The sequence below is a fragment of the Colletotrichum truncatum genome (genome assembly GCF_014235925.2).
Source record: "Colletotrichum truncatum strain CMES1059 chromosome Unknown Contig_0014, whole genome shotgun sequence".
Classification (NCBI taxonomy): domain Eukaryota; kingdom Fungi; phylum Ascomycota; class Sordariomycetes; order Glomerellales; family Glomerellaceae; genus Colletotrichum; species Colletotrichum truncatum.
In genome coordinates this window covers 246332-261627 of record NW_027222411.1, presented here as the reverse complement: position 1 = coordinate 261627, position 15296 = coordinate 246332, and the positions used below count along the sequence as shown (strand labels likewise).

General features: G+C 51.0%; 3 protein-coding genes across 3 annotated transcripts; 2 read left to right on the top strand and 1 right to left on the bottom strand.

The window, feature by feature from the left end:
• Window positions 1-206: 206 nt before the first annotated feature.
• On the top strand, window positions 207-1466 carry CTRU02_215243 (ankyrin repeat-containing protein; the record flags this gene model as incomplete). The annotated part of the gene is made up of 1 exon (XM_036730522.1): window positions 207-1466. One exon carries the CDS (start codon window positions 207-209, stop codon window positions 1464-1466), a length of 1260 nt encoding a protein of 419 aa, XP_036577765.1.
• Window positions 1467-3283: 1817 nt separating this feature from the next.
• Window positions 3284-4521, bottom strand: CTRU02_215242 (interferon-induced GTP-binding protein Mx2; the record flags this gene model as incomplete). The annotated part of the gene is made up of 2 exons (XM_036730521.1): window positions 3284-4092; window positions 4194-4521. The coding sequence occupies 2 exons, from the start codon at window positions 4519-4521 to the stop codon at window positions 3284-3286; spliced, it is 1137 nt and encodes a 378-aa protein (XP_036577764.1).
• A 3906-nt stretch (window positions 4522-8427) lies between these two features.
• On the top strand, window positions 8428-15243 carry CTRU02_215241 (non-ribosomal peptide synthetase protein; the record flags this gene model as incomplete). The annotated part of the gene is made up of 2 exons (XM_070206416.1): window positions 8428-8746; window positions 9059-15243. The coding sequence occupies 2 exons, from the start codon at window positions 8428-8430 to the stop codon at window positions 15241-15243; spliced, it is 6504 nt and encodes a 2167-aa protein (XP_070059907.1).
• Between the last annotated feature and the right edge of the window lie 53 nt (window positions 15244-15296).

The following is a 15296-nucleotide window of genomic DNA, read 5'->3' as shown; positions in this document are numbered from 1 at the left end:
ATGCTCTTAGAACCGGCTTCATCGTATGTATTGGTTTTGATTGTTTTTCATAGTTCTTTTACGTAGACGTCCATTAAAGTACCCAAAAAGGACGAACCGTCATTCATGGCCTTCTTGCTTAGACATCAAGCTCCCCTCATGCAAGACGATCGACGACTTTTCATCCATTGCTCATAAATCGACCACGTCCAGAGATACCTACCGAGATGACAGTATATATGAACTGCAACGATAACGAGAGTACCAAGACACCACTACTATTGGCAAGCGCATACGGGAACCTGGCTACAATTGCTATGCTGTTGGATAATGGAGCGGATACTGAAGTCAGAGATAGGAATGGTCGGACTGCACTCTCGTGGGCTGCCGCCGAGGGACACAAGGAAGGGGTCAAACTGCTACTCAAACGTGGAGCGGACCTGGAAGCGCGAGACACGTTTGGCCAGTCCGCGCTTTCGTGGGCTGCTATGGGAGGTCATGTGGGCGTCGTCGAGTTCCTAGTTGACAGCGGTGCAGATATCGAGTCGGAAGACGAGTTCGGCCAGACTCCCCTACTATCCGCTGCGAAGAACGGCCATGACGCTGTCATCAGGTTACTGCTTCAGGGAGGTGCTGATATAGAGTCACGGGCGGCTGGCGGCTGGGCACCTCTCTCATGGGCCGCTGCCAAAGAGCATCTTCTCACCGTCAAGATGCTGTTGGATTACGGGGCTGATATCGAGGCAAAAGGCAAGTTTGGCCAGACGGCGCTGTCTATAGCCGCTTCCAAGGGATATAAGGACATTGTCAAACTACTGTTAAAAAGAGGCGCCAACGTCGAAGCCAGGGACGCGTATGGTCGGACCGCATTGTCATGGTCGGCCATAAACGGACACGCCGGCGTCACGCAGCTTCTACTCGAGATGAGAGCGGATATGGAGATGCTCTGCTGTGAATATGCTCGCAAACCGCTATCTCTCGCCTTTGACGAGGAGCGCACGGAGGTCATCAAGCTGCTTCTGAGAAACGGAGCCGACATAGACTCGACGGACAAGTACGGCCGATCGCTGCTCTCGTGGGCGGCCATAAAGGGAGATGAAGGCGTCGCCAAACTGCTACTTCAGAACGGTGCAAGCGTCGATCTGGTAGATGAGTACTATCAACGGACACCCATCTCACTGGCTGCCGAAAATGGGCACGAGGGCTTCATCCGGCTTCTCCTCGTATACGGCGCTGATGTCGACTCCAAAGACGGTATATGGGGATGGACTCCGCTCTCATGGGCCGCCACCAAAGGGCACGAAGGAGCTGTAAGGGTGTTGCTCGAGAATGGTGCTTCCGCCGGCACAAAAAGTAGATTCGGCCAGACGCCTCTCTCGCGTGCGGCAGCAAGCGGCCAAGATGCCATTTTCCAGTTGCTACGGCAGGTATCTCAGTATGAAAGAGAGCGGGAGAGCGCTATCAGCAAAGAATCACTTTTGTCTTGAAGGAATGAGGGAACTACGCTTACTTGTACTGTCCAAAGCTACAACGTCGAATAGAGATCGTCACTAACGACCAGCCACCGCTGCGCACGTCAATGTCCATTGTGAACGAAACCTTGACTTTTGCTTCAAACCCGTAGACTACTACTCGTACATAGCCTTTGAACTTAGTATTTATCTCCGTTGTCGTCCTCATCTTTCACTTCCTACCACCTACAGACATATACGTAAACCGGGTTATCAAATGTTTTATATAAAAGCGTACTGCCTATTGAATCATGATTTAAGGCGGAAAGGGACCTCATGATGCGCGCCACCATTAATATGGGAAACCTTACCGATTGTCTTTCCGGATATGAGATAACGGCCACTCTTAGCGAGTTATAAATAAAAAATCGGAATGTGTATAGTTAAACTGAGTCTCTTTAATTAAATAGACAACAAAATCTACCAAAATGTGGTCATTCTCTCTCGTTGGTAAGTAAGGTAAATGACATCAGTATGCACTGGTAAGTAGCTATACATCAGGGAGTAGGAAACATAGGAGATTTAGACTATACTGTGAGGTAATCATGGGCTCGTATTGAATTGTTGTGATAAAATCGGGCGTATAGAGGCAAATAATTACTCGTATTTTGTCAGCGAGATGGTTGGAAGAACCTTTGTTAATCGTGTTGACATGAATTATGCTTGATCCAGGCCTTCTGTGGGCTCCTCTACGGCTGAGGAATGAAATGTGTTACTATTGGACAAAAGGACTTACCAGGTGGCCAGAACAGCTGCTCATCGTATAAGAGAGCACACAGGATTGAAATATTGAATAAGTGGCTCGCGTGGTGCGCTGGTATTAAATCACTTCTTGATATATGTTAACCATTTCAGGTACTCTTTTATTGCATGCAAACTTCACAAACATAATATGGGCCATAATGGTAGATCAATTTACCAGCCCTCAAGTGCTGTACTGGTTTACTAATTCAAAATAAGGTGGTCCTTTGCACAGAGGGCTAATAAAAATATATAGCCTCTTTATCAGTGAGACACTCTTAGAACAAGGAAAATGCAAATGGCAATGCGGGCTGTAGTCAGGGACGGAAAACCCACACACGTAAGCGGATATAAGTAGATAAATCTTTGTCTCATTGCCATTGCTGGGTACCTACCTCAGGTGCTGGACAGTGTCACCGGTGAATGCTCTGACAGCTTTGGGTCATGTTTCCAGCAAGATCTCTCCCAATGGAATACTAAAAAAGGAGAGACCAAAGAGGGAGCCATGCAAATTGCCTCCGTCACGTAGGTCAACTATTGGTCAGTGCCCCTGTTTGGAATCCTGTACATTCCAGGATAACTTATTTTCCAGAAGCTAGATTTTCTCCTGCGGTAATGTGATACAACACCACTCATGGTCGATATACAATATGTCACATAGAAGAGGCACGGAATATGCTAGCCGAAGAAAGCGTAATCTTTTCTAAATCTGAGACTGCCAGTAGGTTGTTATATACTGAGTGGTAGACTCAAGAAATGCAAGTGTAAGGGTCAATCAAGCTATCATTCGAATCTAGCCTATTTGAATACCTCTCCATAATCTCCTTAAGCCCACGCCCACGTCAGACTAGAGTAGTTCCCGTCGATGTTCCAACAATACACCCCCCGCCACCGAGCCTGGGTCCTTGTCCGTGTTGAGGAGTCGTGCTACCATTCGGCATAGATGCAGAATCGCTGTGACGAGCAGAAGACTGTGCATAAGCTTTAGTTGATTAACAATTCAGGGTCCAGCTCCCTTACGGCCTTGCAGCTAAAGCTTGTTACTTACATAGCTAGACACCAAGATTCGGTTCCTTGGACTGGGTTCCCCGGATATGATCAAATACGTCGCGGGTGACATTCCACTGCGTCGCCCAAATGGAGTTATGATCTGCCCCGTTGATGACCCTGCAGGAGAACTGGATGGCATCGTCGTATTCACTGCCGTCTCGGGTCCAACAGCCTTTAAACCATTCCGGACCGACCGTGCCAGGGTTCCCAATCATGGAGTCCGTCTGGCTGAAGAAGCACTCCACAATCAAGCGTCGATTCTTCTCAGCTAGAGTGCGCCTGAGACGAGGCACTAAGGTGTCACAATCTCCCCAGTCCGCCCATCCAGATTCAGATCCACCCTGCGTCTTCTTCATGAGAAGAATCGACTCATTTGACATACCGTGAATAGGCCTAGCATAGATAAAGTCGGCCAGCTTTGGATCTAAAGCCTCTGCAAAGGCTACTGCAGGATTGGCAGGAGTAGCAGCAGCGACATCTTCAGCTGGCTGAGTCGTGAACCACCGCCCAAAGGCAGATGTGAGCCCAAAGCTGGTATCCAGTATGGGAGCGGAGACGACAGAGAACAAGGAAGCAAGCTTATCTACTTGTCCTAGCAGGGGCTTGGGGAGGGCATGCGTTATTGACATATGCCAGATCCGGGAGTGTGAAGGGTGAATCCATGGAGCACCAATAGCGAGATAGGCATTATCCGGGTACAACAATTCAGGATAATGGAATATGAAGTCCAGGGCGTAGATTGTACCAGCACTTTGCGCGCCTACATGTACGTGGCGAATTTGTAGGTGCTGTAACAAAGCGAAAATAGCATCTATTTACATACTAGTTAGTTAAATAAAAAAATCAAAAGTAGAAATGGAGAGGAAAAAAATAAAGTGAAAGGAGACAGAAAGAAAAAAAGGTTATATTTACTGCGCCAGAAAGCTAACCTCCCCTCTGCTTCTACATCAGGCGTGTCGCCAAAGCCCGGTCGATCTGCGCAAATAACGCGGACCCCATAGTCTTTGGCTAGAGCGTCTTTGGCTATAAGAAGCATTCGAGACCCAAGAAGGGGTCCAAAAAAGAGAAACACTTTTTCTTCTTTCGCCGAGGAACTCTCTACATTGTGATACCCAAAATCTGCGTAAGAAATGGGAAGAGCATTAGGGCGTCCCTCAGCTGGATCCGCAGGAAACGTGAAGACTCGGCTAAAACGTTCATCAGCTAAGAATCGTTCTACGTCCTGGTTCTGGATAGCCATATTGGGTAGAAGAAGCCGACGGCACCGGAAAAAGCTAGCTGTTGCCTTCAAAAGAAAGGCACCCAAAGGTATTGTTAATGCTGATACCTGAGTGAGGGGAAAAACGAAATTGTTTAACCTCGGTATATAAGAGAAGAAATAAGTAATTAACCAGGATTAGGCTCTCATTTACTACATCATTATGGCGGATTAATACAAATAAAGAACTTCAAAATCAAGCCCGGAGGATGCGAAAAAGGAGAAATGTTTTTACACAGAAACTGTGGTGACCAACTACAGCGCGGGCAGCATCAACTAGGAACAAACGGCTATATTTTCTGAGTGAGCGAGCGGAGCAAGGATCATTGGAGCGAAGTCATCACGTGACCTCGGAGCCGAAGCGCGAAAGGTGGGTCCGGAGGTCCGGAGGTTCGGAGCCTTCACGACAGAAACCACGTGGATACAGTTAGGGTATCGAGACAGGCTCGACATGAACACCTATGTTTCTACACATGAATGGATTATAGTGGGTCTTAGAACGCAAACTATCTCTTCTTGCAAGCGAGCAGGTTTATTAGAGGACTTCATTCTAACTGTGTTAGGTGAATAAATCTACTTCATGCATAAAGAGTGACCACTATCAATCATTGCCACAACACCCTGGTTGGATCTCTGACCCCCTGTTACTCACCCATGCACCTTGTGGCTCCATCGGACGAGGACGAGAGCTCCACTCCTGTCAGAAAGTCTGGACTCAAAGCTCAGGCACAGCAGATTCACCATATTGCATCTACGTGGTGTATTGTTATCCTGGTTTGCTCCTTAACCTACTTATTTCACCCCCGTAAGATCATGTTGTCAGTCGACCTAGGGTCTACTGATACCTTGTTATCCGACGGGAGGATTCCATACTAGACAGGTGGCCCTGCAGAAACTTACACTTAGCAGGTGGCCCTGCATGAGATTCTGCTTAGTGGGAGGCCCTGCATTAGTTCGGTCTTAGCAGGTGGCCTTGCATTAGCTCGAAAACCCTGCATGAGGGATCCCTGTCCTCTAATTAGACGCCCCTAGCTTCGTGCAGCAGCCTATTGCACACGAGCAATTGCAACTCCTTCATGGTCAGACAGGCTCCATTATTCGCCTAAGGATTCGCAAGCTGATTCCCGTTATCGATCTTTTGATACGGATTAGAGTAGTGATTAGCAGTCGTGATGAAGCTGGTGGGATCTGTGGGTCGTTTTTCTGTTGACGATTCTAGATGTCTGCGCCCTGCTAGTAGCGATTACAAGGGGCCAGGACGATCGATAACACTGCATCCTGTGATATGGGTATCTAATAAATGTAATCCTGTCTGGAGTGTATACGCGATTGGAGTTACCTCGACGCTCTTGCGATTTTTGTGTGAGCATACCCGCGTCGTATGTATTGAAAGACACATCAAGTAAATACGTGTTCGCGACAACTGTAACGACTTCAACACCAAAACATCGATCACTTTACATCACTTGTATACGTATGTACAAAACGAAAATGAACTCAGAGAATCCGAAAATGGGGCCAACAAGCAATGGGTCACCAGAAAACACTGAGCTTGGGTTCAAAGGAGACGTCATGGCAAAATTGCCAGCGTTTATGCTACTGCCCCAACCGGAGCAGGCAAATCTGCACGCGATTGTCGATTATGTCGCTGCTGCTTGCAGCCTCGATACCGACCGAGTCGGTGATATCTACCCGTGTACGCCGATGCAGGAAGGCTTGATGTCTTCTGCTGCAAAGCTTCCTGGGGACTATGTCCTGCAGGGAGTCATGGAATTGTCACCCAACATCTGCCTCGATACGTTCTGCGCCGCCTGGAACCAAGTGGTGGAACAACTCGATATCCTCCGCACCCGAATTGTGCATCATGGCACTTTGGGATTCCTACAAGTGGTTACCGTCGAGCCGATTCAGTGGATCAAGCAGGCGGATCTGCGAGAATACCAAACACAACAAGGAAACGACTTCAATATGGGCCTGGGACAGCCTTTGACTCGCTACGCCATCATTGGAGGTGGCGAGGAAGATAAGCCGCGCCAGTTTGTCTGGACAATCCATCACGCCATTTACGATGGATGGCTCTTGAAGGCAGTGACGGAAATGGTGTGGTCGACATACCATGGACGTCCGACGACGAAGCTCTCGCAATTCCACCATTTTGTACAAGACACATTGCTTCAGAATCACCAGCTGGCGAGGAACTACTGGGCGTCGTACCTAGAGGGGTGCAACCCGTCCGAATTCCCTTCAGCTCCCTCAGGCACCAGTGTACGACCAGGCGAGCGTTTCCGCGTCGAGCAGAGCTGTCGTTTTGGCGGAAGCATGAAGGCTTTCAAACCTTCGACGCCCATTTTCGCTGCTTTCTCCCTTGTCGCAGGCTGCTGGACAAGTTCCGACGATATTGTGTTCGGGACAATCAGAGCAGGCCGGAAGGCAAGGGAACATTCGGAATCGAGTCAAGTTGCGGGGCCTACCATGGCGGCGGTACCGGTTCGCGTCAGACTTCCGAACGACCAACAGCTTTTGCTCACCTGGTTGGCATCGATTCAAACGCAACTCGAGCAGATGACCGATTTTGAACAGCTCGGATTGCCAGAGATCCGCAAAATGAGCATCGAGAATGAGGCGGCCTGCAACTTCAACACGATGGTTGTGGTTCAGCCAAGAGATAACGACTTGGTGGATGAAGCTCCCCTGGGCCAGTGGCGCAACGGGTCCAAGGATGTTGCACCACGTACATATCCACTGAACATCCAGGCTTTCCTCAATGGGGACGAAATTCGATTCGTAGCCGACACGGATTCCAACACGATGACGAGACCACAAGCAGTCAAGATGCTGGAGCGGCTATGCCACGTGATGGAGCAGCTGGTGCTGGCCACCGAGACGCAGACGTGGGACGAAGTTGATATCTTGTTGCCGTCAGACCACCAGAGCCTGTGGTCGGCGAACGCACTAGTCCCGCCGGCCGTGGAGCGATGTGTTCACGATATGGTGGAGGAGCAGGCACAGAGGCAGTCAAACGCCACGGCCATCTGCTCCTGGGACGGCAACTTGACCTACGGTGAGCTTGATACGTTGGCGGCCCAACTGGCCAAAGACCTCATAGATGCCGGTGTTACGCAAGAAACAATAGTCCCGCTGTGTTTCGAAAAGTCGAAGTGGGCGGTGGTGGCGATGCTCGCGGTGCTCAAGGCCGGTGGCGCATTTGTCCCTCTGGATGTGTCTCATGCAGCAGACCGACGCGAACAAATCATCGAGCTGACAAAGGCAACTGTCCTTGTCTCCTCTGAGACTCAGAAGTCGAGCCTCCTCGGACGAGCAGACCGAACCGTTATCTCCGTGGGCCCCAATTTTACGAAGAACCGTTCTGTGGAAAACGGCTCAAACGGAATTCAAAACGGCAACCACATCGACTCCAACGCCACCCAAAGAAGTCACCCGAAAAATTCTGCCTATGTCTTGTTTACATCTGGAAGTACAGGCCTGCCGAAGGGTGTTGTCGTAGAGCATCAAGCACTGGCATCTAGCTGTACGAATCATGGACAGACCATTGGCTTCAGTGAAAAGGCAAGGGTCTATCAGTTCGCTGCATACATATTCGATGCCTGTATGATGGAGATTTTCAGCACATTGATTTACGGCGGCTGCATATGTATTCCATCTGACTGGGACCGTCTGAACAACCTTGAATCGAGTATCGTCAGCGTGAACGCAAACACTGCCTTCTTTACGCCAACAATGGCTCGTCTGTTGGACCCGAGCCGACTCCCCTTACACACTGTCATCCTTGGTGGTGAGGGACCTACCGATGATGACCTACTGCGGTGGGGCCAGCACCGAAGAATCTTGAATGGATACGGTCCTACAGAGTGTACGGTGTTCTGTGTGATGAATACTGTCAAAGACCACAGCCAAACAGGTGTTGGCTCCATCATTGGCAGACCTGTGGGGTCGGTCTCATGGGTCTGTCTAGCAGATGGTACCGACAGGCTTGCGCCTGTCGGTGCTGTTGGCGAGTTATTGGTTGAAGGTCCGATATTGGCTCGCGGATATGCCAATGATGACCGCCAGACTTCAGAAGTGTTTATCCAGGACCCCTCATGGCTTTTACAGGGAGGGGCTGGATATCCAGGACGCCAAGGCCGTTTATACAAGACGGGCGACCTAGTGCGATACGATGAGGCCGGCAATCTTATCTATGTCGGCCGTAAGGATACCCAAGTCAAAGTTCGAGGCCAACGGCTTGAGCTTGGCGAGGTTCAACACCAGCTTAGAGAATGCCTCCCAGAGGTATCCTCTATAGCTGTAGAGCTGGTTTTTCCCGAGGGCAAAACCGCCAGCCCCAGGGTAGCAGCTTTTATAGCAACAACCGACACTACTAACAACCCCAACCATCCTATTACAGCAAATGTTATGACTATATCTTCAGAGGTACAGGATGCTCTTGTGGAAAGATTACCTAACTATATGATACCAGCTATTTACATTGAGGTTTCGCGCATACCGCTTAACCTCTCAGGTAAGACTGACCGACGACAATTGCGTGACATTGGTTCTAGGATTTTCAGCCAGCAGCTGGCAGAGACCTCCGGCGGAGACATCGACAACGCACCTACGACGGATCTAGAGCGGGCGTTGCAACATATTTGGGGCCATGTCCTTCACATTGATCCCGCTGCTATTGGCATCAACGACAATTTCTTTGCTCTTGGCGGTGACTCGATTGCTGCCATGAAGGTGGTCAGCCAGTCACGGTTGGGAAAGCAACCCCTTATCACTGTCGCTGACATCTTTCGTTACAAAACAATCGCGGCCTTGACAAAGCACATGTCGACGATGGATGACGAAGACGTCTTACATGATGACATTGCACCATTTTCCCTTCTCGACATGGATGAGACAGAATGCCGCAACTCCATTGCCGCCGACTACGGTATTGACTCCGACCGGATCCAGGATGCCTACCCGTGTACGCCGCTCCAAGAGGGTCTCCTGTCGTTGACATCCAAGTCCTTAGGTGCCACCTATATCCTGAGATCTGTCTTGGAACTTGATCATGACGTTTCTATCGAGCGCTTCCGCGACACATGGGATCGCTTGGTGGACATGATTCCCATCTTACGAACCAGGATCGTCCAGAGCCAGCAGCACGGGTTGCTGCAGGTTGTTGTTAAGGACTCAATCCAGTGGAACGTAGTCGAGGATCTAGACCAGTACCTCGAGCTGGATCGTACAAAACTAGTTGAGCTCGGCTATCCACTGGCACGGTTTGCACTGGTTTGTCCTCCAGAGTCATTTTCACGGCGATACTTTGTTCTTACTATGCACCACGCTCTCTACGATGCGCAATCTCTCAGCAGCATCTGCAGTCTTGCAAGCAAAATCTACCACCAGGATGCAACTATCGATAGCATCATCGACTTCAAAGTATTCGTCAAGTATCTGAAGCAGATGAAGAAAGAAGCTGCTGAGATGTTCTGGCGGTCCAAATTTGCGAAATACGCATCAGAACCTTTCCCCCTTCTGCGCCAGCAGAGAGAACCGCAGCCCAAAGCCATCGAAACACGGCAACTCCCGATGGCGACCGTTAAAGTGCCTGATGTCACAGCTGCGACTCTCGTCCGGGCGGCCTGGGCCATGACGGTGGCCGTTTCCAGCAACGCCGAGGATGATGTTGTTTTCGGAGCCATCCAGTCTGGACGATCCGCCAGGATCGCCGGTGTTGAGGACATTGCCGGGCCGACGATTGCGGCGGTACCGGTGCGAGTCAACGTGGACCCGAAGCTGCAGACGGTTTTCGAGTTTCTGCAGCGGGTACAAAAGGACTCGACCGACGCAATCCCCTATGAGCAGTTCGGGCTGCATCGTATCCGGAACCTAAGCAGCGAGGCTGGTCTCGCGTGTCAATTCCAAACGCTCCTAGTCGTGCAGCCACCGCGGGATATAGAAATTGGCACATCCAAGAGTCTAGGACGCTGGAGTCATGTCGAAGGCTCAGAAGGCTTTGCTACGTACGCCGTAAACATCATTTGCTCGCTAGTCGACGGAGCCGTAAATGTCGAGGCTATTTTCGACGAAACGATTATTTCTCGACCCTCCATGTCAAGACTACTAGAGAAGCTAGGGTCTTTTCTCGACAAGCTTAACATAGTCAAGGACAGTCGGCTCGCAGACCTTGACATCTTATCAGAAGCTGATCGCCGAGATATCTGGTCTTGGAACCGAGACGTACCGCCAGCTGTAGAAAGTTCTCTGCACAAGCTGGTAGAGGACAAAGTTGAAAGCCAGCCAGCTGCGCAGGCTGTTTGCTCTTGGGACGGCGACTTTACGTACATGGAGCTTGATCAGCTGGCGACCCGATTAGCTTATCACCTTGTTGAACTCGGCGTAGGCCCAGAGGTAATGGTGCCGCTGTGCTTTGAGAAGTCAAAGTGGACAATCGTGTCCATGTTGGCTATCCTCAAAGCCGGTGGCGCCTTCATCCCTACCGACCCGTCGCAGGCAGCAGATAGAAGAGATCGGGTGTTCGCCCAGGCCAATGCACGCGTGGTTCTGGCCTCTGATACTTACGCAGATACCATCGCTACACAGGGTCTTCACGTTGTCACTGTTAACCAACAGCTCATGAACAGTTTGTCTACGGCTATGCAGAAAGAAAGACCACTATTCGATGCAGAGCCTACGTCCTCGGCTTATACCATCTTCACATCTGGCAGCACAGGACAACCAAAGGGTGTAGTTGTGGAGCATCGTATGATATCTTCTAGCTGCATCTACCACGGCAAACAGATGGGATTCAAGGAGACGTCTCGTGTTCTCCAGTTTTGTGCTTACACTTTTGACCCCAACATCTTGGAGATTTTCACTACACTGGTATACGGAGGCTGTATCTGCGTCCCATCCGAGAGCGAACGCTTGAGAGACATCGAAGAGAGCATGAACCGAATGAGGGTGGACATCGCCATCTTTACACCCTCAACGGCCCGACTCCTGGACCCTCAACGGCTGGTCAGCCTGCGAACACTCATCATGGGTGGTGAGAACGCGCTCAACGAGGACTTTGCGAAGTGGTCAGATCTAGATACCGTCATTAATGTCTACGGGCCTGCAGAGTGCTCCATCGTTCATTCAATGAATGTGGTGGACTTTTCCAGAAACCAGGATGCCTGTATCGGCAAGGCTATTGGCTCAGCATCGTGGATCACCACACCCGGAAATCCTCATCGTCTCGCACCCATCGGCATGATTGGCGAACTGTTAGTAGAAGGCCCAATCGTGTTCCGGGGCTACCTACACGACGAAGAAAGAACAGCATCCGCGATCGTCGAGAACCCTGCATGGCTGGTTCAAGGTGGTGATGGGTGTCCTGGACGACAAGGTCGTTTGTACAACACTGGAGATCTGGTCAAATACGACGAGGACGGCTCCTTGATCTACATCGGACGAAAAGATACTACTACGAAGATTCGAGGACAGCGTGTTGACCTCGGTGAAGTTGAATATTGGCTGCGAGAATGCCTTCCGGGAGCTCCCCTTGTGGCTGCTGAAGTAATTATTTCTCGGGGCGAAGATGCCAAACCGGTCTTGGCCGCCTTCGTTGTCCAAGAGAAGATCAACTCCAACGGAGCCAACGGCCTCCATGATAAGGACAGCGAACCTCCAGCAGCACAGGTCATCAATGTTCCTCCCGAGGTTGAAGACGCTCTCGCGGAGAAGCTACCGTCGTATATGATCCCCGCCGTTTACTTTGCCGTCGCCCAAATACCGCTCAACACATCAGGTAAGACCGATCGCCGAGAACTACGTACGATCGGAGCCAGCTTCACGAACCAGGAGCTGGCGGAACAGAGAAAAGGCGATTCTTCCGCGCGTAGCAAGGGAAAGCCAGTTACTGAGACGGAGCGCGCATTGCAGGCGATTTGGGCACGCGTCCTCAATATCGACCCTGCAACCATCAGCATTGATGACAGCTTCTTCCAGCTCGGTGGCGACTCCATCGCAGCGATGCAGGTTTCTTCCATGGCAAGAATCTCCTTGGGAAACATCTCTACCGCGGACATTATGCGATTAAAGACGCTGTCCCGACTTGCTGCCTCGGTTGTGACCAAGCCAAAACGCGTTGAGATCGTCAACTCGGAGGCGGTTTCTGAGGCAGAAGGCAAGGCGTTTGGCCTGAGTCCCATCCAGGAGCTTTATGTCCAACTCGAGCAAGATCCTGGTAATTGCTTCGACCAAAACTTCTTCCTTAAGCTGTCGGAAAAGACTTCGTTTGCTTACATGACCATGTCTCTCGAGACGATTATTTCAAGGCATCCCATGTTACGTGCACGATTCGTCCAGGATGAAAACGCGATCTGGCAGCAACAAATATCTGATGACGTCTCTGGCTCACTCGATATATGCCGCTTGAAAGGGCATACGTTTGATTCAGATGATGTGGCCAGAGCCATCCGCAGCTGTCGTGAGAGGCTCGACATCCGCAACGGACCTCTTATGGCGGCCGTCTTTATTGAAGATGCCAAGTCACAGAGCGTTTTCATCTCTGTTCACCACCTGGTCATCGACTTGGTTTCGTGGCGTATCATCCTCGAAGAACTAGAAGAACTCCTGTCCTCCGGCAGACTTTCTGCTCTGCCTCCTCCCACAACTGAATTCCAGACGTGGTGCGCGCTACAGTCACAGTATGCCGCGGAAAACTTGGTCTCTGAGGCTCCCTCAGTTTCTGAGGTGCCAGAAACGCTCGCTTCTTACTGGGGCTTGAACGACGATACCGCCATGATCGGAGCTGCCACGACCTCTATCAACTTCACCCTCGACGAATCGACAACCACTGCGCTCCTCCACGGTTGCAACGATGCATTTGGGACAAAGCCGGTGGAGCTGATGATTTCGGCCTTGGCGTATTCGTTCTCGGTCATCTTCCCCGACCGACAGGGGCCCGCAATCTTTGGTGAGGGCCACGGCCGCGAGACATGGGACGACGCAATTGACATATCTCGAACGGTTGGTTGGTTCTCTACCGTATTTCCGGCGTGTGTTGGCGTCGCACCGGGAACCGATGTTCTCGACATTGTCCGCCAGACCAAAGATTCGATGCGCAGCTTGCCTGCCAATGGCTGGTCTTATTTCACGTCTCGATTCGCCAACCCAGAACTTGCACGCGCAAACGCATCCGCTTTCCCAATGGAAGTGCTCTTCAACTATGCTGGAATGTACCAGCAGCTGGAGCGGGACGACGCCAGCTTCGAGGTCTCACAACTCCCCGATGGTTGTACTCCGGCATCTGCTACCAAGCTGCGTCGTTTCGCTCTGTTCGATGTCCTTGCGCAAGTAGAGAGAGGCTGCATGACGGGTTCGGTCATCTACTACGCGAACTCTCAGCATCAACAACGCATCGTTGCCTGGGTCGATATGTACCAGACTGTTCTACGACAGTTGGCCGAGTCATTGCCGGCGAGGGCTTCTGAGTGGACGCTCAGCGACTTTCCGATGACCTTCCAGTCCTACGATGAAATTCAGGAGATTCGCAATCGTGTGCTACCCCGTGTTGGCATTACGGACCTAGAACAGATCCAGGACATTCACGGCTGTTCGTCCGTGCAAGAGGGTATTCTCATCGCCCAGGCGAAGGATACAAACAACTATCGCTCCGTGCTGGATTTCGAATTGGTCGCCACTCAAGAGGGTCCCCAGGTTGATATCGCCAGGGTCAAAAAGGCCTGGCGTGCCGTCGTGAGGCGTCATTCGCTATTGCGAGCCATTTTTGTGACCGGCAGCAGTACAACCTTGCATGTCATCTTGCAAGACCCGGAGCCGAGCTTTTCCATCGTGCAGAATCAGGATGATATCCTTGAGAGCTCCTCCGGTCCTCCTTACGACGACAATGGCCTTCAACATCACCTGTTTATCCACCAGGTAGATACTGCACGAGTTTCTCTCTCCCTGGCAATCAACCACAGTATTGTTGACGCCTACTCTATTGGCATCTTGCTGCGCGACTTCAAGGACGCATACGTCGGCAACCTGGATCCCAGCGGCCCGTTGTACCGTGATTTCATCACATATTTATCTGAGCAGTCTCCCGAGGCTGACAGGGCCTTCTGGACTGCTTATCTGGATGGGGTAGAGCCTTGTCTCTTCCCAAGTTTGAACGACGAGCCAGGTGACGACAGCATCCACAGCAGCAGCAGCAGCAGCTTCATCGTCGATGTACCTGATCTACATGCCGACAAGATACACGCCTTCAGCGCCAAGTGGGAGGTAACGACGGCAGCAATTATCCGAACTGCCTGGGCATTGGTCCTGCGCGAGTATACTGGATCCGAGGTACCTTGCTTTGGCAATATGACCTCTTGCAGAGATGCGCCTATCGACGGTGTACAAGACATGTTCGGACCGTTGATAGGCATGATTCCTTCTCGAGTCCGTCTCGACTCTGAACGGTCTATTGTGGATGTACTTCGCAATGCTCACGAAGATTACATGGACAGCCTGTCTCACATGACGTACTCACTCGCAGCGATCAGCAGTGACCGCGGGGTTGGCACAACCGGGCTCTTCAACAGCATTTTGTCACTACAGAAAGGGGCGCAACAGATCACGGAATCTGACAACGGCTACGACGTCCGGTTCCAGGGCGGCGTAGACCCTGTAGAGGTAAGTGACGCCTTTGCGAAATGCAAACTTGTGAATGTGAGGGGCTAAGCTAACGGGTGCTGGGTTGACAGTATGATATTGCCATTACCGGAACCGACAGT